The following is a 26,109-nucleotide window of genomic DNA, read 5'->3' as shown; positions in this document are numbered from 1 at the left end:
CAAGGGGTGCTCTGCGTAACAGGCTTTATTTTGAAGACAAAGCTATACCCCATACATGTCATGTGAAATATGAGCATAATACTGATTAACTACAGAGCTGAGTGTCAGAACAGCTTGTTGTGACTGAATCAACACATTTTTGGTGTAATATGATTACCAATTCACCGTGGTGTAAAGTAAAAATTACTTTAAAGTACTACTTAAGTAGTTTTTTGGGGGGTTACATTACTATTTATATTTGACAACTTTTACTTTTACTCCACTACGTTCCTCAACAAAATAATGTACTTTTTACTCCTTACATTTTCCCTGACACCCAAAAGTACTAGTTACATTTTGAATTCTTAGCAGGACAGGAAAATTGTCTAATTCAAACACTTATCAAGAGAACATCCCGGTCATCCCTACTGCCTCTGATTTGGCACTCACTAAACACAAATGCTTCATTTGTAAATGATGTCTGAGTGTTGACGTGTGCCCCTGGCTATCCGTTAATTTAAAAAATCAAGATAATAGTGCCATTTGGTTTGCTTAATACTTTCACTTTTGATACTTAAGTATATTTTAGCGATTACATTTACTTTTGATACGTAAGTACATTTAAAGCTAAATATTTTTACTCAAGTATTATTTTACTAGGTGACTTCCACTTTTACTTGAATCCTTTTATTTTAAGGTATCTTTACTTTTACTCAAGTATGACAATTGGGTACTTTTTCCACCACTGCTAATTCATACAGGAAAAAGGAACGTTTGACAGATATCACTTCTAATTGTAGGCATGCACTCAGTATTGCCTTTATTTGTTTGAGAGGCCCATTCAGACTGGCAATTAATCTACTGTTGGCCTGCCTGGCTAACAATCTCCTTGGTAACAGATTGTAAACATTCGAGCTACTTAGGAGGGTAGGCATGCACACTGCACAGGGAAGGAGAGCAGACATACACTGAAGAAGCTATTTAAACTAGGAGGAAGTTTACTTATAAAACAGCTGCTATTAAAATGCAGAACACTATATTTGTTTGTCAAAGAACATTGGAGTAAATGTGAAGCAGGAAAATTGGGCAAAGGACTGAGGAAGATATTTCAAAGTCGGAGACCAAGAACACTGAAGGTGAGTAAAGTTGTTCATTTCACTCTACTGCTTTTCTTTTTCAAGACTTCTTGCTTTAACTATGTCCATTCTGACTGACACTTTTAGTACTATTCCATTAATTGGTTCTAGAATGCTAATCTGTAAAGAACTCCCAAAATGGTTTAAATGACTAGTTGTCAGTCATGAATCCACTAGGATGCTGGTTAATGTTCCAGGGATGAATAGTTGTTATTATGATGCCAGTCAGGCTTGTGGTTTGAATTTGTTCTAGTACTCTCTCATTAACTCATTGTTATTGTCCAAGTCACATCATGAGTCAGTGGTCGTGTCCCTAATGGCACCCTATCCCCTATATCAGTGTTTCCCAACTCCAGTCCTTGAGTATCCCCAACAGCACACATTTTTGTTGTTGCCCCGGACAAACTCACCCAATCCAACTCATTGAGGGCTTGATGATTAGTTGACAAGTTGAATCAGGTGTGCTTGTCTGGGGATACAACAAAATGTGCACTGTTGAGGGTACTATATATAGTGCCTTCAGAAAGTATTCATACCCCTTGACTTATTCCACATGTTGTGTTATAGCCTGAATTCCAAATGGATTAAAAACATTTTTTTATCATTCCATCTACCCACTATACCAAATAATGAATGTTAAAACATGCTTTTAGAAATGTTAGCAAATTTGTTGGAAATGAAATACGGAAATATCTAATTTACATAAGTATTCACACCCCTGAGTAAATACATGTTAGAATCACCTTTGCCAACGATTACAGCTGTCAGTCTTTCTGGGAAAGTTTCTAAAGCCTTATTCACATTGGCAGGTTGAAGTGACTCAAGTCAAATTTGAGCCATGTCACCAAATTACTATTGTCTGAGCTCTGAACACACACAAATCCAATTTGGTCGCTTGTAACTTGCTGTTTGGACAGTAATGATTCCGAAACGGATTTGAAAAGCAGAACTGATTTGAGCATTAAGGCCTGTAGTGTGAACAGGGCAAGAGCGTTGCACATCTGGATTGCGCAACATTTGCTCATTCTTTTCAAAATCCTTTCATCTCTGTCAAATTTGTTGTTGATCATTGAAAGACCATTTTCAGATCTTGTCTAAGATGTTCATGCAGATTTAAGTCAAAACTGTAACTCGGCCACTCAGGAACATGCACGGTCTTCTTTGTATGCAACTCCAGTGTAGATTTGGCCTTGTGTTTTAAGTTATTGTCCTGCTGAAAGGTGAATTCATCTCCCAGAAAGCAGACTGAACCAGGTTTTTCTCTAGGATTTTACCTGTGCTTAGCTCTATTCCGTAAATATTTTTATTGGGAAAAACTTCCCAGTCCTCAACGATTACAAGCATACCCATAACATGATGCAGCCACCACTTGAACATATGTAGAGTGGTATTCAGTAATGTGTTGTTTTGAATTTGACCCAAACATAACACTTTGTATTCAGCACATAAAGTTAATTTCTTTGCCACATTCTTTGCATTTTTACTTCAGTGGTTTATTGCAAACAATGCATGTTTTGGAATATTTGTATTCTGTATAGACTTCTTTCTTTTTACTCTGTCATTTAGGTTAGTATTGTGGAGTAACTACAATGTAGATCCATCCTAAGTTTTCTCCAATCACAGCCATTAAACTCTTAACTGTTTTAAAGTCACCATTGGCCTCATGGTGAAATCCCTGAGAGGTTTCCTTCCTCTCTGGCAACTGAGTTAGGAAGGAGGCCTGTATTTATGTAGTGACTGGGTGTATTGATACACCATCCAAAGTGTAATTAATAACTTCACCATGCTCAGATGGATATTCAATTATTGCTTTTTATTTTTACCCATCTATCAATAGGTGTCCTTTGTGAGGCAGATAGACATTTCAGCTTTTAATTTTTTGTAAAAATACCTAACAACATAATTCAACGCTATCGGGTATTATGTGTAGGCACCGTAGTGCATTACTTTTGACCAGGGGCCCTGCATCAAAAGCATTACACTGTATAGGGCCCTCAAACATAACCCTGGACATCAAAGCCAGTTCCACAGTTTTTTTTTCATTGTTCCCCTCTAATTTAGAGGGGACTCCAGGTGTGTGCCATTAATTATCATGTAGAACAGAAAACCAGTATGCTCCATACCTTGTAGGGTAAGCTTTTAATACCGCTGGTATAGGGGATATAGGATACCATGTGAGAGGCAGTCATTCTCTGATACACATGATACAGTAACGAGAGGAAATGTCCTCCACTCCACTGTCCCTCTCCTACTGGGACTTAGATTATAGTAATTATTATAAGCAGGTGCGCTAGATTAGGGTTGGAGTGAAAACCTACTGGACGGTAGCTCTAAAGGAACAGGGATGGAGAGCCCTAGAGGCTTGCATCAACATTCAACACAAACATGCTGAAGCCCCACACCATACATGGAGGGACCAGATCTGAAAGAGGAGAGTAACCACATACCAAGTGTCCACAGCAAACAAACCAAGCTGAAAGGCAGCAAGCTACAGAGCAACAAAACAACCTTCACTGTTATCTCTTACATTCATCCTTCTGGCTTCTATTCATGCCAACTTGGCAACAGGACCCTTGTGGATGATGGAGAGTAGTGAGAGAAGAGGTCTGGGGGCTGGTATTGAGGTGCTGAGGGGAGAGCTGGAGGTGGTAGGCCTGGGGCTGGAGGAGCTGGGAGATTGTCCCTGGGAGGAGGTGGATGTTCCCCGCATGGAGGGGGGCTGTACTCCCCTTATCACTGCCTGCCAGAGGGGCTTGACTGAGGTAAGCACCATTGGGGAGGGGAATTTGGTTTAGGGGGAGGTCTGTCTAGTATGTTAGTCTGCTTCAGAGACCCTTTGACTGAACTGATAAGATGTGATTAGTATTCTTATTGTTAGTGAATAAGCCTATATATTTGAATGGAAACACAGCATGACTGATATGCTTTATACAGACTTTGTTCTGTTTATGTGGTTGCATGTTTATTAGTCTTGCACATTGTAATCTATATTCAACAAAAGCATCACTGTGTGAATGAAGGAATATTTAAATCAGAAACAGTTTAACATACTGTGAGGATGTGAATAATCCATTTAAACACAGGTGTTGACAGACGAAAAATTATAGACTATTTATTCCTCTCAGCGTTACAGTGACATTACTCATCAGTTGTATTTTTCTTCGCAATAACAATAACATGGTGTCATGTGACATTGACGGGGGGGGGGGGGGGGGTGAAGACCCATGATCATTCTCTGGAGATGCACTATCAAAACAACCACATGACTTTGTTAGTAGTGTGTCTAAGGCCACAGGGAAACAATTGATTGCATGTGTCCCAGGCGTTGGGTCTTTCTGGCTTTTGTTTTGACTCTGTATGATTTAACAGATTTCACTGTTGCCATAGCAAAACATGGCATTGTACTATGTACACGGAGAAAACATGCAATAAACCCCATACTATTATGCTGGCTATCATTTACTTGACCCTTGCCATTTTGAAATAGGGGACCAAAGCATGTCATTAACCCTACCAATAAAACATAGGAAGGGGGGGGTATTTTAATGTAAATTTTGTTGTCAGGTTGTACACTTCCTTCTGAAAAGAGGAGCCGATGTGACTCTGTGCAACCATAGCAACCAGACACCACTGCATGTGAGTCTTCCAGTCCTCCAGGAGGTGCTGTTAACAGCCATGTTCAGGGCTCTGCCCCACCAGACCCAGCTCCTCCAGGCTGCCTGGCAGGGAGACCTCCACTCCCTGCAGCACCTCCTGGTAAGTCCGCCTCCCCCCAAAACTCCTTTACAATGCCTCACCATAGACCACACACACGCGCGCGCACACAAGCACACACCAAGCGCGCACACAGTCACTGCCACCACTCCCAACGCCCTTTACATTGTGTAACTGGAATTGTGACACACAGCATCAGGTTTGTCTAACAACGGGGTAGGCTAGAGTTTAGATTAGCACAAAGGACAGCATTGTGTGGATGCAGGCAAAGCAGCTATGAGCATTTAATCTGTAATCATCTCCAGGACATTTCTCATTTGACCTATCTTTGTTCGTAATGTGTAACTCTCAGGCACCAGTGCTGAGCCTATATCTCTATGTCTGTGTGTGTTGCAGGCCCAGACTGACCTAGTGGACGTGAACACTCAGAACCGCGACGGGCTGACCCCTCTAATGCTGGCTGTGAGGGACGTCGACCTGTTTGAAGAGCTGGACGTCCGGTTGCCATGGGAATACAGACCTGTGGAGGTGGTCAGGGAACTGCTGTCTCTCTCAGCGTAAGGAAACCTGCAGCAATGACAATATCGCTTTGGTTTTGTTATTACAACAGCCTAAAACATTACATTATTACAGAACCTAATTGCAAAGCGACCTTGATACTGCAATACAATTTTATTACAATCTTACAACATAATAATATATTCCACCTGCCAAGCTAACAACTTCCTTGTTCTACTCACAAATACTTTTTCACATTGCTCCTGCATTTTTATTGGTCTATACGCTGCCTTCCGCTCTATAAATTATGTTAATTATTCTCCCTCTTTCCAAACAGTGACCTGGGGGTGTGTGATGTCAACGGCTGTTCTGCTCTTCACTATGCTGCTCAGATAGAGAGCCCCCTGAAAGACGAACTTATCCACATGATGGTTGAGTCCCTCAGACAGCCAGGTATAACATGACTTTCAACCAAGATGGTCAGACAATGTTGTTACTACAGTTATTGCTGTGTAATTATGTGACATGACTTTCAACCATGATGTTCAGACAAATCCAACATAACACAACCCAGATTTTTGGTATGGTTTAATATATTCTCTGTTTACTTTTGAGGATATTCCAGGGAAATACTTCTCTATCCAAGTACAAACCATGTGATCTGTTTGTTATACACATACTAGTACCACACCAAGTCTGCTTGTTTGTGGCAGTGCATTCTTATGACATCACAGCACTCAGGTCATGTACAACATGATGCCTTTAAAGATTTTTTCAAATCAATCCTGACAGAAACGCAATACAGATTTGACTTATCTATTAGCTTAGTGTATAGCACATTTATTTATTTATTTTTTATTTATTTTACCGTTATTTTACCAGGTAAGTTGACTGAGAACACGTTCTCATTTGCAGCAACGACCTGGGGAATAGTTACAGGGGAGAGGAGGGGGATGAATGAGCCAATTGTAAACTGGGGATTATTAGGTGACCATGATGGTTTGAGGGCCAGATTGGGAATTTAGCCAGGACACCGGGGTTAACACCCCTACTCTTACGATAAGTGCCATGGGATCTTTAATGACCTCAGAGAGTCAGGACACCCGTTTAACGTCCCATCCGAAAGACGGCACCCTACACAGGGCAGTGTCCCCAATCACTGCCCTGGGGCATTGGGATATTTTTTCGACCAGAGGAAAGAGTGCCTCCTACTGGCCCTCCAACACCACTTCCAGCAGCATCTGGTCTCCCATCCAGGGACTGACCAGGACCAACCCTGCTTAGCTTCAGAAGCAAGCCAGTAGTGGTATGCAGGGTGGTATGCTGCTTGCGGCTGCTGAGGGGAGAACTGCTCATAATAATGGCAGAAACAGCACAAATGGAATGGCATCAAACACATGGAAACCATGTCTCTGATACCATTCAACGTATTCCGCTCCAGCCATTACCATGAGCCCCTTCTCCCCAATTAAGGTGCCACGAACCTACTGTGGTGAATAGTATTGATTTAGTCGATCCATGCAGTGTGTACTTGCGTAATCAAATGTTTTCCTGAGCTTGGAGGAGTGGTCAAAACCAGCACTCATATGGGAAATCCTGGTGAATTCCTGAGGGGCTGAGTGTGTGAGAGGGCCTTGTTTCCTCTTGTGCTCACTGACTCCACACCTCTGTCTCATTCTGCCCTGGTCAACAAACAGCGCCCACGCCCCTGGACCTGCAGTGCTTCCACCCTGATGAGCTGAGAGTAAACTCCCCCAGCCTCTCTCCCTCTCTGACCGATGAGCTGAGAGCAACAAACTCCCCCAGCCCCTCTCCCTCTCTGACCGATGAGCTGAGAGCAACAAACTCCCCCAGCCCCTCTCCCTCTCTGACCCAAAATGTCCTCATTCAGACTGCTGCCAGCACAGAGGTAAGTGATCGTCCGGTCGTACAGTTATGTAAGAAGTGTACAAGTCTATCATTTTGTGGAGACCTACTTCATCATGTGATTTTGTTCACTATCTGTTAACACATTTTAAGATCATCAAATATATTACAAGACAAGTTAGTTGTATTGCATCCCAAAAAAATTACTACACCATAGCTTCTGTCTCAAATGCATTATTTATTACTTAACCAAATAATGCCCAAATATCCTTAATCAATTAAAAGGCTTAATCCATAGTGGCTCTTCCCCTAAAGCAATGGGGCCCAATTCACCAGAGACCTGAGTTACATCAGTGTACTTGGCTGGTGGGGAGTCTGTGTTCTGACTAGCTGACTCTTAGCTATATCCTGACTTTGCTTTGAAGTGGCCTTAACAGGTGAGACAAGGGCAGGGAGCGCAGCTGGCTACTGTCGGGTGTCTAATGACCCAGCCCACTTATTGAATAGCGGAAAAGCAGATGGTTGAAAGAGGCTATCCCAGGGGCACACAAACATAGCAGACTGGGCACTAACGTGAAGCTATATTATATTTTAGGGCCCCTCCAGGGAAATTAAATGGGGTGGAGTTGTTAATCAGATGTTTACCAATCTAATTCGTTATAGGCTCTGAGAAATGTCAGTTGAACATAACCACTAGCTACAAGAACAGTCACCATCGTCCTCTTAACTGCACTTAGGACAGTTATATCATAGATATTTTTGTGGATTCATGCCAAATGCCACAGGGTTTAAGGCTACTTATGATCATTCTTATTTTCCCATTGTAGGATTTGCTGGAGTCTCCAGAGTACGTTCCTTTATGCGCCCATCATAAAGCCATCAAACAAGGTAAGCTGTATTTCCCTATTGTGCACGCTCACCTACAGTAGGTAGGGTATTGGACAGTGACTCCTTGTGTCTCTGGTCTGTGTGCCATGTTGGCACCACCCCCTCCTCCCAAACACACCCTTCCCCTCTCTTCACACACTGGGCCTATCCCACAAAGGACAGCCACAAAGGCCAGCCCTGCCATGGCCCAAGCTGATTGGGTCAGTGTGCTAAATCACTCCCCTCGGGAGACACAATACAGACTCCCAGCTGGAAACCTTCCTGACTCCTGTCAGACACACACAACAGAACAGAATAGCTCAGAGAGCGAAAACGAGAGCGAGCGAGGTGTACAGCCCCTCTCAACCTGTCATATAATCTGAGTAGGCTGAGATGACGGTAGATTGGACTAACTGGCTCAAACAGGTAACGTCTATTGTTTCTTATGTTGTTCTCCAACCACTTTGTTTGGAAAGTACTGTAAATGCTTAATGTAATTTGTAGTTTTCTGCACATAGGCTGTGTATAGAAACAGTTATGTGTAAAAACAATGTGTAAATAGTGTAAAATGTTTGGCATTATGCAGTGATAATTGTATTATTGGTTAATTTTGATCTTGGTGAAATCCTACTGAGTTTATCATAAACAGTGTCATGGTGGAGCATCTGGGCTCCCGAGTGGCACAGCGGTCTAATGCACTGCATCTCAGTGCAAGAGGCGTCACTACAGTCCCTGGTTCGAATCCAGGCTGTATCACATCCGGCCGTGATTGGGAGTCCCATAAGGCTGCGCACAATTGGCCCAGCATCGTCTGGGTTTGGCCGTCATTGTAAATAAGAAATTGTTCTGAACTGACTAGGTAAATAATGGTTAACTGGAAGGAAAAAATCGGATTTGTCAGTGGACTGTTGTGATACCAAATGCTATCCTACGTGTAACAGAGGAACCATTCACTGTTGGCTTGGGACTTTTGCTGTTGACACACAGTAGCAGTAATGTCCCTGCTGTGTGTGAAAGGTACATCAACCCCTACTGACCTCAGGCTGTGTTGGGTCCTGTAGATAAGGGGCTCTCCCTCTCCTTCCAGAGTGCCATTGATGCCCTGATGGACATGAGGCAAGCCTACCAAGATCTGGGGAAGGGTAGCAGGTGGGCATGCACACACGCTCCATGTTAATTAGAACGGCTATAAATTAATACAACAATACAGTAACCACAGAGCAAATTGACAGTCAGGAACACACCCAAACACCAACACCTGTTCATACACACACACAAACACTTATGCACACATCCTTGCTATTAACAAGCACTCTCACACACATGAACAAACAAATCCACCGTATGCTAGTCCCTCCTCCTTGTGTGTACTTCACCCCCCCATCCCTCTTCCACACCTCCCTCTCACTTACATAAATACAGAATAAGAAGTGTCCAGTTACACGGTCAGGCCAGCAGTCATGTCAAGGGCATGCCAATCTTCCCAAACAGAGAACAGAGGGAGACCGAGAGAAACAGAGGGAGGGAGAAACCGAGGGAGAGTCTACTTTGCTTTCTGAAACAGATCATTGTCTGTAGGGCTCTTACTGCTGAAAGAGGTCCAAAGGGATCCTGGGAAAATAAACCCCTTTGAAAAGTTCTCACTTTACAGCATCAGCCCCTGGCCAGCGTCCTTCTGCTGTGCCCTCTGTCCTGCGTCCACAGAACAGAGAAAGTGCAATTGAAAGGGAGGGACAGTGTTCATTATTAGGAAATTATATAAGGTTACCCTACGTCTCAGCTCCAGGTTTTGTGAATTATAGATGATTTTAATGAACCAAATTATTTGACCAAGATTACCTGTGAAGAGCATTGTGAGGTGCAAAGGATTTATTCTCAAATCTAATTTGTTCTCTCTTCAGTCAAGGTTCGTCTCTACCCAGTCTGTGGTTCAGAGCCAGACACTTAGACAAACTGGATCCTACACCGGGGCTATTGAAGACCACAGGAAGCTCATCCTGCCTGCCTGTTCCCCCCAGGCTCAGATGTGAGGCTGTGGCCCCCAGCCCGGTGGCCCCTCACCCAGCCCAGCTGAGCCAATCTGCCCCCGGTCTATTGGAACCTCTCCTGGACTCCAGCTCTCTGGTCCAGGCCCGAGTTCACATCCAGAACAGTTAGTAATATAATAATGATGTGTCTGCTAAAGGCTTAGAGGACAGTATATGGTCAGCATGTTGTTGATTCATTTGTTTAGGTAAAGGTCATGCTCATGAATGTGTTTAGAGAAGTACTCTGTTGAGAAAATTAGTTGCATCATTTTATGTTTGTAAAGCTTGGCATGTTCTTGTCTTGCAGGGCTTGGGTGTGGTGAAACGGAGAAAAAAAGCAGTGGTCGAAAGGTAGGTCAACTCAAATAAATCATGTTTTATTCGGACATCACATTTTCATACAGCTTCCTTAGTTTGTAAAACCACCTGCAATCTGCTATTTATTCCCCTTTTCCTATCATCTCTGTCCAGGGCTCCTTCCCTTCCCTGCTTCCAGGCCCCACCAAGACCCCCAAGCTGTTAGCCCCTCTGGAGGGGAGGCATAGAAACGGAGGAGTGCTGCCCGGCCTGAAGCACCCTTCTCCCCTAAAGCCCATCAGCCTCGTGCCCCTGATGCCCCTGACCTCCATGTCCTCCATGACCTCCAGGCTGAGGAGGGAGAGGCTGGCCAGGACCAGGGTGAGCCCTAGAGGGTCCCCAGGCACCAGGGGGGGCAGCGAGGAGAGCAGCTTCAGTAGCCAATCCTCCATCGACTTGGAGGTAGAGGTGGATGACAATAGAGACATACGAGAGACTACAGCAAAACAACACGCTGGGGAGACTTTTGAGGGAAGGTTGCAGTTGGATCTAGACTCATCTGGAAAGTTTAATGTTGGAGATTACAGTGAGGATAATGCAAACCATAGGAATAGGGAGTCGACAAGACATCAGGGTGCCTTTCCTAGGGATAACAAGGAAGGAGTATCTATCAAATCTGACCCTGGAGGGAGAGGGAACAAAGCAATGATTGAGTTGAGGCACCAACTTAACCCCGATTTGACACATTTTAAAGATGTTACCAGCACTTCATGCTTTGAAAGGGACTGTGAGGGTGAGGTTGTGGCAGTGGAATGGACAAAGGTGATGTGCTCAGGGGGTCTCTCAAAAGAGACCACAAGTACTGAGCCAACTACCACATGTCCCTTTGCATCTAAAAGAAATGGAAACAAAGATATTCAAGTCGATGACAATGCAAAGACTAGTGTTGTGGATAACACCAAGTATCAATGTCTTCCTTCTACTGTGAATGTCACACTACCTGAGTTAAACCCTCCTACAGAGAAAAAGATCAAAGCTATCAAGCCTGCCAAGAACAAAGAGAGAAGAGGCAGCACTAGTGTCCAAACCAATCAGTCTTTCAACGTCTTGGCACACAAAGATCACATTCGGGGGAACAGCAAGTCCAAAAGCAACCTGAGGACTTCACCCATTCCTTCACAAGTCAAAGGCAAAGTCAGAAAACCTCCTGATCTCATCGTGAGTGGGTTAATCTCTACAAAGACTGGTCAGAAAAGCACAGACTCAACCTCTGTCAGAACGAGGGTTACAGAGCCCGTACATCCAAGCTGCAAAAGGCTGAACAACGACAAAAAGGCACTTAAAATAAAAGTCCCTTGTCAGAAACATATTCAGCAGAGGGAACCGAAAAGTGCCAGACAAGCCAAGACTGGGTCACAACTGGGGACCCCGAGGGCCAAGTCAGCCGTGGACTACATCACGTATAGTGATATCTTCCAGGAAATCAACACCAGGGATGAGGAGGGACCAGTCATCTATGAGATGTTTGCCGGCCCGGTGTTTGACAACATAAGAGTTTCCAGTTCATGTGAGAGGACCAGGCAGGTCCTGTCTGCCCCATCTAGGAAGACCCAAACCCACAGGACCAAACACAAATGCCCTAAACCACTGGAGAGCAGAAGAGTGAGGCGAAGCCCAGTGGACAAGGCCAAACAGAGGAAGAACAGGGCTATTAGGCCTATATCCAGGGGAAAGTTGCATCTGATGCCTATCGCCATCACGGATGACAAAGACGACGTGGTGGTTATTTCTGCGCTCGACTGGCAAATCCACATCCAGACTAAGACTGAGCTGGTCCTCGGTAAAGATGGAGAAGAAACCCTCTCTCCCAGCACACCAGAGTTTCAGGAGCTGGACCATATGTTGTCACTGTCAGCGATAGAAGAAGTGCTGTCTATGTCCAGCCATGCACCAAACCCACTAATCTCTCACCACCGGCTGAGAGACAAAACCTCTCCCAGTCAGACAAAGACTAAACTCACATCTCATTCGGACCCAGATGATGATCACCTCCATGTGCTGCACAATAGGGGACCCATGGGGAACAACATGTCAGAAAATGAGAAAAATAAGGAAAATCGCTTTGACCATTCATCCACCCCATCCGATTGCCCAGTGCAGCCTAAGATCAACACCTGGACCTCGGGTAGCTGTGACAGCAGGACAGTGTCCCCTGTGTTCCAGAAGTTTCTGGATGACGTGGGGGAGGGACCACTGACCGATGACCTGCTCCGTTGTCTGGCAGAAGAGCTGATATCACTGGATGAAAGAGATGGTGTATGTCCAGAAAACAACTATGACTCAGACCAGAGGGAATTTAGAAACGATTCTGAGCGGTCATTACTGGGGGTAAGTTGGCACTAGAGTACCTACACCAATTACAGCTAATCATATATACACACACACATACGTGTGGTTATGTGTGTGTGTGTGTAACTTCCTACCCTGTGCGGTTGTCCATTAGGATTTTACATCACCTGGAGAAGTGCTCAGTGGGTCTGGGTTGGTAGTGGATGATGCCATCACCTGGAGGAAAGGAGAAGTGCTGGGCAGAGGAGCTTATGGAACTGTGAGTATATGTCAGCTTCTCAATTGCCTTGGAGAAAAGGAAAAGTTACATCACAGTAAAGAGATCCAATCATGCCAACACCCAAACCTTGCTATAGTTGTATAATCCCATATCAAAACAAGGCTACCTTCATCTTAGAGACATTCAAATGAAACAGTTGCGCTAATCTCTAGGGTCTCAAATTAGCACCTGAGCCTGTCTGTAATAGGAATTTTAAAACTTCATATTTACACTGTTTTTAGGTGTTCTGTGGACTGACCAGCCAAGGCCAGCTGATAGCCGTAAAACAGGTGGCCTTGGACGCCTCAGACCTCGAAACCGCAGACAAGGAGTACAACCGTCTACAGGAGGAAGTAGACCTCTTAAAGAACCTCCATCACGGCAACATTGTGGGATTTCTGGGCACCTCTCTGCGGGACCACATAGTCAGCATCTTCATGGAGTATGTCCCCGGAGGCTCCATCGCCAGCGTGCTCCACCGCTTTGGTCCCCTTCCGGAGCGTGTCCTGGCCCTGTACACCCGTCAGATCCTGGAGGGGGTGTCCTACCTGCACCTCAACAGGATCATCCACAGGGACCTGAAGGGGAACAATGTGATGTTGATGCCTACAGGAGTAGTCAAGTTGATAGACTTCGGCTGCGCCCGCCGTTTGAGTTGCCTCACTCACACACACAGTCATAGTGACCTCCTGAAATCGGTGCACGGCACGCCCTATTGGATGGCGCCAGAGGTAATCAACGAGACGGGTCACGGCAGGAAGTCGGACATCTGGAGCGTGGGGTGCACAGTGTTTGAAATGGCCACGGGGAAGCCGCCGCTGTCACACATGGACAAGATGGCAGCGCTGTTCTACATCGGGGCGAGGCGAGGCCTAATGCCCTCGCTGCCTGACAGGTTCTCAGAGGACGCCAGGGATTTTGTTCAAGTCTGTCTGACCAAGTGAGTTGATTTACAATTCTGTACTACATATAATATTTTTTAAAGGCATAGTTCAACTAAATGACTGGATGTTTCCTTACCTTGAACGTGGTCTCCAAATATGAGGATTGGGATCTACACTCTGGGTTTATATAGAACGCTACGAAGACTAAAGTAAAACAGTGTGGATTAACATTTCAGTAACTTAATTAGATTAACAATTACTAAGTCAAAGATAAAATGTGACAACTCACCAACAGTCAGTAAATCATGATAATAAAAGGGCACCCAAGTTGAATAACATATTATTTTGTCCTCTTTGCAGTGACCAGAAACAGCGCCCGTCTGCAGAACAACTATTGGACCACCCGTTCATTCCTAACAATGTCATCTTAGTTTAGGACCTACACTCAAAGCTGTTAGGAAATAGCGCCAGAAGTGCCAATCAGGAACACCTATCAATCATCTATATAACAAGTCCAAATTGTATATTTAAATTCACTTTCAAATGTATTGCTTGAAACTTAGATACTTTCCCTAGACTATTATACAAATAATTCCTTGAATATTTGGGGCACCTTTGATACAAAGAGCATTTGTCAAACATATTGCATCCATACTTTTCATATAGCATACAATAATACCAATCATACAACATAGGTCATGTTTTAAGGTAGTGGTAACCGTAATATTTATTTGTAGAACAAAAAAAACTAAAATGGATGTCAAGGTTTGCATTTGCCTTCTTGTTGAGACCAAACCACTGTAATAATGTCTGTGCCCAAGAGTATAATCACTATCATTACTGGGGAAATATACCATCTTGGCCTCAAACTGTCTGCACACTGAAATAAAGGACTAACCAGTCAAAGAACAGTTACTATTGTGTGTCCAGAATTGAGAACGATATACTCCATATATTAGGAAACTGACCCGTTAGAGAACAAACAGCATACAAGCCACCGTACTGTATCAACACTGATGGAACGTTAAGCCCTACAGCCTTTACTGCTAGCCTGGTCCCAGATCGGTTTGTGCTCTTGCCTACTCCATTGTCAAGCCATATTGTCAAGCCATATTACATAAGGAGTTAGCAAGAGAGCAGAAAGACTGGCACCCAGGCTACTTTTCTGCTATTGTTTTCTTTCACCAGACATAAACAATACCATATTACTTACCTACAGCTTTGTATCTATGGGCTACAGCGTCAAGCCAAGTAACAATTTTGTGTAAATGCTCTTCACAGCAAAGGTTAGGCATGTAACCGTTATAGCACTATTATTATTGTCCTCTTCTCATGTATGTCTTTCGTTTTTTTGTGAGGCAAAGCCTTTGGCATCCAGCTTAAGGTAATCTTGGAAGTCCAAAAATAAAATAAGTGTATAAATTGCATGGCCTCTGACAACATGCCAGGTGGTTGGTACTGTTTGTAGGGTCTGGATTGGCTGAGTTGGAAAGGTCGAAGTTCAAGTGCCATCTCCTGGCAGCCAGCCATGTGTAGTACAGGCTCTCAGCACAACACAGGAATGCGGCAGTCAGAATCACCGATGATAGGACTCCTACATCAAGTTACAATAGTATTTTTCCCCAATATATATATCTTGTTATAGTTACAAGCAGCTCCAAACCTGAGTATTTATGGTATAGCTTTTTAAACATACAAAAATGTATGTACATTTATCTTTACTTTCTGTAAACAGCGGTCAGCTTTCTGCGTTATCCCTTTGATGATTGCATGCAGATCCTACATACAGTATTCAGCATAAAAAAGGAAAAACTAATTCAAGAGAAATAAACAACTAAAAATCCAACTGCCATTGGCAGCCATGTTTGGCCTGCCTTTACTTCTGTCTGAGTTAAGCCCCCTCCTGCCACAACAGAGGGCTACTTGACATGTTCTCACCAGAATGGATAACAGCTGTGGCAATGCTGTTTAAATTATTATTTAAAAGAAACTATTAGAAATTGCACCTTTCGTGCATTTTCAGTATTTATACTTTTCCCCCCTCTGAACATGTGAGATTTAAACTCGGATGACCCCCTAACACTCACACACGTCCGCATTCCAAGACCCATCTTGAGAATATGGAGGACAAAGCAGCAGTTACACATTGAAAGGGGCAGGACTATACCAGCACTTCCAAAAGATCAGATGATCAGGAAGCATTCATTTCTCTCTTTTTGCCTCAACCGTTGAGATGTCCTACACTTTCCGTTATATTTTTTACTTTACCTTCCTATGCTTTGCTACAAAGGGTTCATGAGTTAATTCCTTGGGCACTTGAGAGAATCGAGCATGTCAAAAGTGTTTGTAGTCTGCCCGCTGGCAGCAAACGTCCGGCCGGCTCCCTCAAGACTGCGGCTCTCCACTGGCTTCTTGTCCAGTTTCACTAGGGCGTTGAGATGTTCGTAGCCCACCTGGTATGTGACAGGGGGAGGAGGGGGGAAGGGAAGGTTAAAACAAGAGCTGTGATTGAGACGACACACACTGTGACTGAGACGACACACACTGTGACTGAGACGACACACACTGTGACTGAGACGACACACACTGTGACTGAGACGACACACACTGTGACTGAGACGACACACACTGTGACTGCAGCTGAACAGAGGAACAATGAGAGGAGGAACTACCTGCGCCGCCCTTGGAGCTTTTGCTCGTTTTGGAGGAGTGGTGGTTGTGGCTTGCGACGTGTGGGTGCCCCCTCTTGCGGGAGGAGCTGGAACCAGAGCTAGGGGCCATGCCCGCCACCCCCTCAACACCTCCCAGCCCTAGGGGTCTCCGGAGGACGGCTGGCCCGGCCCCCGCTGGCCCCTCGGGGACCCCTCGGCCGTTGCCACTGTGCTGTGCTGCATGAAGGTGAGAGTGGCCGTGCTGCTTGTGGTGGTGGCGGTGGGTTGAGTGTTCCCGGTGCTTCTCCTTGCTCACGAGCGGGCTGGAATGTTTGCTCTTGGCCCCGCCCTCATCAGAAGAGCTGTGGCGCTCCGAGGACACCTTGATTTTCATCTTCAGCTCCTCTTTGCTGGCCACGCCCCCTTGAGAAGGAACTGGAAGGCGGAGTTTGAGTGAGCCTCCCTTGTCCCGTTTGTCAGAGGGGACCTTGTCCTGGCCTGGCGTGGCCAGCTTAATTTTAAGAGGGGAGGCAGTGGTGCTGCTGCTGCTCCCAGGGTTAGGGTGGAGCTGCATGAGTTTCCTGTGGTCTGATTGGACAGAGGGTATATATGAGTCCCTGCCCTCAGGCTCAAAACTCTGCTGCTCAGCCCTGCGTTTATGCTGCACCGCCAGCTCAGCAGCGTGCTTCTCTCTATACTTGTCCAGGGACATTTTCTGAGCCGGTGGGGGCGGTGGAGGGAAAACTGGCTGCTGTTGCTTCCCCACACCTCCCCCCGACCCAACCTTGTGTTCATGTTTAGTAGGGTTGAACTCTACTGTCTTATCTGGTCTGTTCGGGTTCATTGGAGCACCCTGCTGGAGGCCAAGTGCATCTGTTTTGAGGGAATAGCTTCCTCCCTCCAAGCGACCCCCCGTATCCTGGGGCCAGTCGCTGGGGGCTGTGAAGGTGTAGGAGCTGCCCTGCATGGACGCGATAGAGTCTAGGGAGAGGGGCCCACTGGCGTGCCCTGGCAGAGGGACAGGGAACGATGAAGCGGCTTTGGAGAAGGCTGAGTTGGAGACCCCAGGGATAGCATCTCCCAGGGAATGTTCGTGGACCAGGGAGGGTCCTGGGTAGGGGTCGTTTGCCTGAGAGCCATCTCCCTTGGTCTTCTTGGCAGCTTGCGTGGTCTGGCAAGTGGGAGAAGAGAGAAAGATGGCGTGAGGAGGCGATTTTGCAAAGGGCATTATATAAAACTGTACAGCAATAAAACTACACTGAATTTAAAATCAGCAGACACAAGACGCTGTACAGTGTTTAACGTGAGTAAAAGGTCTTAATGATTCACTGGTGAAAAACAGAAGCTTACCCTCCAATTTCGTATCCTCTTCAACCTGCTCGGTGTCTTCTCCAGAATCTGAAGGAACTCATGCGTCAGTTCTGAAGACAAGGAAAGATCACACTTGGTTTTAACACCTAATTCATAGGAATGACATCTCAAACATTTCTCATTGATGAAAACAAACTATTCTTCTAAACTTAACCACAATGTAACTGTGGCTTTTCGACTATGATCAAATCCTCACCATCGAGAAGCTCCAGTGTGACAGAGTTGTCCACGTACTCCCACCAGTGTTTCCCGTCAGTGGAGACAGGGATCTCCCAGTTGGACCATTTACAGGCCAGGTGGATGCAGACGCAGGCGATTACTGTGGGCTTGTGTTGCAGGCAGAAGGTGGTGAGGTGGAGGCTGTGTGAAGAGAGGCCGGAGCACAACGGGTCACATGAACGAGAGGGAAGAAAAAACAAAGAGGGGAGGGGGGAACAACGTTAGTAACAGGTGCTTAGGGCTGAGGTAAAACATAGTATTAGAGAAGAATAAGAATCATTATAACAGAAATGTTAGACACAGATTGACACAGTTGCACACTTACCAAAATAACAAACAATGACTGGCATGCAGAATAGATCATGAGTCAGTTTCACATTGTGGCTACCATCCTAGTGTTTACCACAAGGAGCTGCAGATATAGCAATAACATCAATTCTAATTAAAAAGATGACTAGTATGTTTTTATGTGTGGGGAAAGTGACCGAATTTCACCCTTCATTGAAACATCAACCACCAATAAATAACACACAAGGTGAACATTTTATGGCAAAGTAAACTCAAGTTAATTCAAACAGACACTCATTCTGCATTCATCACTCATGACTAACTGGTTATGGTGAGACATGCATAGAAATGCCTTTTTCTGGTCAACTCTAGTCCAAGTTGGTTTGAGTTCTAAAGAACCTGAGTAATAGGGAACTAGATCGAGCTACAATACTGAACCGTACAATATTTTCTAGCACAGAGAGCTAGGTAGCCTACCATTTGAAAGACCGTGGTAAAAGCTGGATGGTAACCTTGTGTCACAACAAGTACAATGCCTGGACGCTACACAATGCATATTATGTTGTTTTTTTGTCCATCTCCTGTATGACTGCGCTGCCTGAGCCTAGTGCGCACACAATCCTGAAAAACAACAGATTAGAAGTTCCAGAATTCACCATGGTGACTAACCTTAGTATTTCTATGGTTTGGATTCTAAAACAGACATTCCCATTCAAGTCAATTATATTTCTATGCTCCTACTTGCTGTGGCTGGTTATTGGGTTCAGTTCAGGCATTAAGAAGCCATTTATCCTCGAATTACAGCGATGTCTCAGGCACAGCGGCAACCTCTTATTCTCCTTGTTCACTGTCTATAAGCCTCTACAGTTCTAACGTGTCAAACCCAGCCGAACAGGCCGCGTTTGGAACACAACGTTGTCTTTGGCTCTTTGATATTTGTTTCTATAAAAAAAAACACATATATACATATCCATACGATTGCTGAATTACAGCACTTTAATTAAGACTAGGCCTAACAAAAAAGCAACTATCAAAATCTACGTCCAGACACTGTAGTTTGTTGAGGGCATTCAACAGTTGGAAACAAAAAGGCTATATTTAAATCCCAACCCAACATGTCATGTTAAAAGTAACCCTTTAAGGACCTAGTTCTACGAGAATTTGCAGAACATGAACTGTGAAAGGTTGTTTGTACGCAGAGAGCCAGAAACCAAGAATAATACGTATGATAATGGGCAGATGTGGCACCAAATCAGTATTTTACAATGCAATGGTGTATGAAAACATGAATTCTTCTCTTCAAATCTAATAAAAACTTGCTATTTGAGCAGGTCCTTAATGGGTTAACATCAGAAATGTAAAATTGGCACTTCCATTTCTGTTTTATATACAAAACAGCGCATTCGGGAAGTATTCAGACCACTTGACCCTTTCCACATTGTTACGTTACAGACTTTTCCTAAAATGATTTAAATCATGTTGTTTTCCCTCTATCTACACACAATATTACAATGACAAAGCAAAAACAGGTTTAGAAATTTCAGCAAATTCATTCATTTAAAACAGAAATACCTTATTTACATAAGTATTCAGACCCCTAGCTATGAGACTCAAAATTGAGCTCAGGTTCATCCTGTTTCCATTGATCATCCTTGAGATGTTTCTACAACTTGATTGGAGTCCACCTGTGGTCAATTCAATTGATTGGACATGATTTGGAAAGGCACACACCAGTCTATATAAAAGGTCCCGCAGCTGACAGTGCATGTCTGAGCAAAAACCAAGCCATGAGGTTGAAGGAATTGTCCGAAGAGCTCAGAGACAGGATTGTGCCGAGGCACAGATCTGGGGAAGGGTTCCCAAAACAATTACTGCATCATTGAAGGACCCAAGAACAAAGTGGCCTCAATCATTCTTAAAAATGTAAGAAGTCTGGAACCACCAAGACTCTTCCGAGAGCTGGCTGCCCAGCCAAACAGAGCAATTGGGGGAAAAGGGCCTTGGTCAAGGAGTTGACCAAGAACCCGATGGTCACTCTGACAGAGCTATAGAGTTCCTCTCTTTGGCCTGAACACCAAGTGTCACATCTGGAGGGAACCTGGCAACATTCCTACGGTGAAGCACGGTGGTGGCAGCATCATGATGTGGAGGTGTTTTTCAGCGGCAGGGACAGGGAGACTAGTCAGGATCGAGGGAAAGATGAATGGAGTACAGCGAGATTCTTGGTGAAAACCTGCGTCAGAGCGCTCAGGACTTCAGACTGGGGGCGAAGGTTCACCTTCCAACAGGACAACAACCCTAAGCACACAGCCAAGACAACGCAGGCATGGCTTCGGGACAAATCTCTGAATGTCCTTGAGTGGCACAGCCAGAGCCCAGACTCGAACATGATCAAACATCTCTGGAGAGACATGAAAATAGATGTGCAGCGACGCTCCCCATCCAACCTGACATAGCTTGAGAGGATCTGGGGAGAATTGGAGAAACTCCCCAAATACAGGTGTGACAAGCTTGTAGCATCATACCCAAGAAGACTCAAGGATGTAATCACCGCCAAAGGTGCTTCAACACAGTCCTGAGTAAAGGGTCTGATTACTTAAGTAAATGTGATATAGAATTTGTATTATTATTATTATACGCTTGCAAAAATGTCTAAAACCCGGTTTCAGCTTTTATCCTTGTGGAGTTTTGTGTGTAGATTGATGAGGGAAAAAAATAAATTTCATCCACTTTAGAATAAGGCTGTAATGTAACAAAATGTGGGAAAAGTCAAGGGGTCTGCATACATTCCTAATGCACTGTTAATGATATCATTCCACGAAAAAGTATTTGGTTAACTGACTTAAAAATTTGAAACTTAAGAAAATACTTAAATAAAACTATTTTGTGAAATTGGAAAAATACAAATAAAAAGAAAATAGGGTATTGGTACTTACCGGGATGACTTCTACGTTATGTTTACATCTGTGTAATCTTTAGCTGCTATTCAGGCTACCAAAGTGTCTTTTTAGACATATGCACTTTTGTAACCGAGCAAACGTGAGGTTCTAGCGCACCACTACACTTCACATTGTGCATTCAACCCTACTGTGCCAACTCTGGTCCCTTGTACAATACACCGCACTGCAACCGGGGCCGGTACCGCCAAACGCCCCCAACCCGGGGGGCAAGGAGGGGGCTGGCGTCCCACTAGCCACCGGCGCATAGAGGGCCGTTGGACACTGAAAGGGTACCCTGCATTAAAGGAAGCTATAGTGTGCAGTAGTCACAGTGCAACAAAGGAGGGTCAGGATAACAACCTGTTGGTAGCCATGAAATAGGAAGTCTGTGCCAGATCCTTGCTTGCTGCAAGTGAAAGAAAAAGAGGGTAAGGTTTTGCCAACCAGTAAGCTCCGGTAAGGGTTATTATTAGAAGTTCACAAATTGTACATCATGTTTTGTGAACTCTAAGGTCAACAATGACTTGTTTCACAATCATTATGTCAGCATTATCTTCTCTCCCACCCACATTAGAGGTTGGGTGGGCTAGAGGGCATGAAAGAGCAAAGAAAGAAGCCTCTACCTCTCACTAGCTGGGAACATTTCACCACATCAGTGTGTGGATGTTCAATAGTTATTTCAAATCCTGTAACAAAATACATGACAGGTGAGTTTCAACAGTAGCAGTTTGTAGATTAAATGTATTAAAGTAATGTTCTATGGTTCTTCCCTTCTATTCTTTATCACAGGAGCACAGTCTGGATAACATGTGGACTATGAAAAGGAGTTCTCATTTCTTTCCATCTAAATAAGGGCGAGTATATTGGTGTTGTATAATCTAAATGGCCAGATGGTGGCCACATAATTAGAGTATTTCGTAGTCATAGAGACCACAGATTGGATCATGCTTGGTTGGGACTGCTGTTTGCCAAGATCTGAAATTCATCATAACAGAAGAACATTTTGACCTGCGCGGGTACAATAGAATTATGGCATTGAGGAATGATCAACATGTTACTATGACAAACCTAATTTAAAACAGTCTGAAAAATGGAAATTCACCAATGCCTGGCAGCAATGAACCAACAGAATATTCAAACATAATATTCAAACACTTTGGAGACAAGATCAAGCTCTCACTAAATGCTCACTCAGTCAGACTTTACTTACCTAAAGTCTGCAGCACTATGGTTTCAAGTATCACCAGCTCTTGAGCTTGCTGGAGGTATGCCTGAAGTTCAATAGACAATCATTACATGACATGTGTAATGTGTCTATCCATACCTCTATTTCAAAGCTCAATTCCAAACTGTAACAGTATTGTTTTCTTAGTGTCAGTGGTTTCAACTCAGTCTCGCTACTAGGAATAATATGAGCACTAAGATCTTGCTGAGACTGGACTGAGACATCAGTCTGACAAAGCCGGAATGTTGTCAATCTAGACTCGCCCTCTGGTGACAAAGGAGAATATACCAAACATTAGGAACACCTAACTAATATTAAGCTGACATCAATAAGGGACTATAGCTTTCACCTGGATTCACTGGTCAGTCTCATGGAAAGAGCAGATATTCTTATTGTTTTGTATACTCAGTGTATACTAACACTTTGTATAAACCTTTACACTCAAACCTCAATATAATCACACAAAAGAAAGTGTTCAAGCCATTGACAAAATGGGACAAGCAGGGAGGTGGGAAGGGAAAATAAAACCTACAATACCCATACTACCCAGACTTACATTACTCTTTGTATCAAGCGGGGTCTCTTGAGGGTTTAGACAAGCATGGGCAACTTTAATAACATGCTCAAGTTTCCGAGGTTGCTCTTCAACTTTCGCAGCTAGGAATAAGGTGGTTGGAGAAATTGTCTGTAACAAAAGAAATTGATTTGAATATATTAATATGTAAACATGTAGAAAATTGTCTATATGGAGAAAACAGACAGTCAGACTGACTATACATAATGGAGAAAAAAAATACTTACATTTCTGTGGAATTTGGTGAAAGAGTGGAACATATAAAATCTATGCATGTAAACAATTGCTGTATTTATTGTAAGTTGTGAGCTGGAGAAAATGGGTTAAGGAATTCAAATATATTTCAACTTACGATGTTTCATCAACTAGCTAAAATTATGTATTTTAGTCCACAGATCACAGTTGCGTTTACAATCAGTCCAATTGTGATTTTTTTCACCAATTGGTCCCTGTACCAATCAGATCAGCTTTCAAATCTGATGTGATCTTTTTCCCCACTGATTTATCTTTTGACCAATCACAATTGGGATGCCTGTATAAACGCAGCCATTGTTATCCATGGGGTAAGCCATTAGTTACTTAATTAAATCAATTCAATGAGATGTGGCAACTCCTAATCATTTGATCCACGTTGTGTTGACAATGCCGGCTAGATACTAGCGACCTATTAGTTAAGGTACAGAAGCTAGATACATTTTATCCAGTAAGCAAAATACTAACATGGCAACCGAGCAAATGAAATTGACAAATACAACAATGCACGTTCTGCTTTACCTGATTGAACCTGCTCGCGCTAACTAGCTAAGCAACTTAGTCACAACGAACTAGGTAGCTTGACAGGACCGTTCAATGCTACTATAGCTGACTAGTGCAACTATCACTTGTCTAAGCGAAGGAACTATGATTCATCATTAAACATCGGCGTTAGCTAACTATCATTTCAGTTACGGTAACTAACAAGTAGTGGGCTAGTTAGCTGCTAGCATTGCTAGTTTGCTAACCAGCGCTAGAGAGATGCCCTTCATGTTGAATGTTGGTTGATGTTTGCTAGTCAAACTTGGATGGGTAATAACCTACACCACACTGGCACATTTGAAATGTTCTACTATGACAAAATAATGTCGAACATAACCTGCCTCTAGCGCGTGCCCCAGACACGGGCCTACAAAGAGCGCTATGTAAATCCTCCTTCCTTCGACATCTGATGACTGAAAGCTTGTTTATAAAGGATACACGTTGAGTCTCTGGCCCATATCTTGAATAAGGTTAGCCGCTTGCTGTCGGTAAGATAGCTCCCTGTCCGGATCCACTCCCGAACGGCGGGACGGCGTGGCTTCGATTTGCTCCCGGGTGAAAAACCATTTTGAAGAGGATCCCCGGCACGCCGCCATAGCTCTCCAGCTTTCACACAGCACACCAAGGCCGGAATGGACGCATGCGCGGCACGTACCGGAAACGACAATAGCTATTCTTCGATTACTTTTTTTGACACAGCCAAACCAACTGGTAGTGCATCATCGCCTCCATTCGTTCTGGAGTGTGAACTTCACGATTCTGTATTAATGTGCAGCTTAGTGCGCACATTTTTTATTAGTAGGCTAGTTTTAATTCGGTTACAGCCGATAAAAGCAATAGAGAGGAAGATGGACAAAGATAGTGGATAAATGAACATAACTTGTTAACAGTTCCGGTCTGCTTAAGGGGTGCCTCTCCCATATGCACCAATGCATTAGCAACTGGGTCTGGTCTTAGTTCATTAATTGTTTGTGTACCAGGAAAAAAAAGGAGCAAAAGGAGATCTCTGCTGATGGAGGCCCAGCAATGGCAGTTCATGGTTCAAGGTTAGGAGAGCATTTGAGCTAACCCTTTTTCTAACCTCAACCAAATTTTTCCAGAACCAAAAAATAAACATTTTCAAGGAACAGAAACAGAACCTGGAACACAAGTGATCCATACTGTTCCGTAACAGAACTATTAATTTAAATGCATGGGAACCAGTTAATAAAGTGATTTAATGCTCTGTCCCTCAGAAACTTATTCCAGTGTCTGCCTGCAAGCTGAAAATCTTTGCCTGTGCATGTTTTTTTGTTGCTACCTGCTCCTACCCTTCAAAACATAAGATAGACTTTTAATTAGCGAGATAATGCATGTCACAAGAAGATGCCCAGTGTCTCAAGCCTCCTCAACCCTCTCTAGCTTTCACCCCACCCGCAAAATTCCAGTCGCATCTTGCGCCATAGGCTACACTTTGTCTGTCCATCACGCATGTAAATAACTAGCTTGCCTACTCTATCCACACTTGATTCGTGAAGTAATTTAATAAGCTCAATGTAAAAAAAGAAGAAGTATTTCACAGGTTAAAAAAGGAACAGAAAGGAATGATATAAACCAGTACTTTTTGTTATAAAAGCTTTATGAATGCATGCAGAAAAACACCTACAGTAAAGTGTTACCAAATATTTTCTGTTGCAATCTTCAGTTGGCTCCTCTTATATTAAATTAATATAACAAGTATTAGTGTGATAAAATGCTTACTGAGAATGTAAGTGCAGTTTACATTCAGCCATAGAATCAATTACCAAAGAAATACATATTTTCAACTTCTGGAATCGACTTTTTTTCAGAACATAAAATTTACCCGATTTCAACGTCCCAAAAAAATACATATTTTCAACGTCCGGTTAATACGTATTTTCACCTTTCATCCAGAACCTAATATTAACCTAACCTCAACATCTGGAAAACACCTTTTCAATGTAATTTTGCTTACTGGATATTAAGCTTGAAGTACGCGATGGACTGCTGATCGACATGATAACTCATGAGGAACCTTTCAACAGAAAAATTTAAGCATTGTTCCCTACTTTTAAGTAAATTTGAAACTCATGATTTGGAATAGTAATTCAACAAGCTCTCAGACTCACTGCAGAAGTAAATGTTCAGCCATGTTCTCCAAACTTCAAATT

The 26,109-nt window shown here is 43.6% G+C and overlaps 2 protein-coding genes across 4 annotated transcripts; one reads left to right on the top strand and one right to left on the bottom strand.

Annotated features, from left to right (window-relative positions):
- The first annotated feature begins 908 nt into the window (after window positions 1–908).
- On the top strand, window positions 909–14,791 carry LOC129821173 (mitogen-activated protein kinase kinase kinase 19-like). Its single transcript, XM_055878521.1, has 14 exons — window positions 909–1,115; window positions 3,684–3,877; window positions 4,680–4,871; window positions 5,226–5,386; window positions 5,665–5,780; window positions 7,025–7,236; window positions 8,021–8,081; window positions 9,122–9,209; window positions 9,962–10,212; window positions 10,395–10,438; window positions 10,559–12,772; window positions 12,888–12,992; window positions 13,235–13,932; window positions 14,237–14,791. Exons 2-14 carry the CDS (start codon window positions 3,695–3,697, stop codon window positions 14,310–14,312), a joined length of 4,401 nt encoding a protein of 1,466 aa, XP_055734496.1. The 5' UTR covers window positions 909–1,115; window positions 3,684–3,694; the 3' UTR covers window positions 14,313–14,791.
- On the bottom strand, window positions 14,573–24,588 carry LOC129821174 (cyclin-T2-like). 3 transcript variants are annotated; one of them, XM_055878522.1, is made up of 10 exons: window positions 24,377–24,586; window positions 23,371–23,452; window positions 23,126–23,254; window positions 22,555–22,615; window positions 21,968–22,030; window positions 21,705–21,750; window positions 18,095–18,258; window positions 17,878–17,948; window positions 16,549–17,698; window positions 14,573–16,329 (listed from the first exon to the last, which is right to left on the bottom strand). In XM_055878522.1, exons 1-10 carry the CDS (start codon window positions 24,532–24,534, stop codon window positions 16,262–16,264), a joined length of 1,992 nt encoding a protein of 663 aa, XP_055734497.1. In that variant the 5' UTR covers window positions 24,535–24,586; the 3' UTR covers window positions 14,573–16,261. The 3 variants fall into 3 exon arrangements, 2 of the variants coding, with proteins under 2 accessions (XP_055734497.1, XP_055734498.1); XM_055878523.1 differs by lacking the exons at window positions 23,371–23,452; window positions 24,377–24,586 and having other exon boundaries at window positions 21,968–22,835; window positions 23,126–23,216; XR_008754279.1 differs by lacking the exons at window positions 14,573–16,329; window positions 16,549–17,698; window positions 17,878–17,948 and having other exon boundaries at window positions 18,169–18,258; window positions 21,342–21,750; window positions 24,377–24,588.
- Window positions 24,589–26,109: the final 1,521 nt, after the last annotated feature.

Source organism: Salvelinus fontinalis, chromosome 23, assembly GCF_029448725.1.
Source record: "Salvelinus fontinalis isolate EN_2023a chromosome 23, ASM2944872v1, whole genome shotgun sequence".
NCBI classification, from domain to species: Eukaryota; Metazoa; Chordata; class Actinopteri; order Salmoniformes; family Salmonidae; genus Salvelinus; species Salvelinus fontinalis.
Note: the sequence above shows the minus strand (reverse complement) of the source record. Positions and strands in the feature narration are given on the sequence as shown.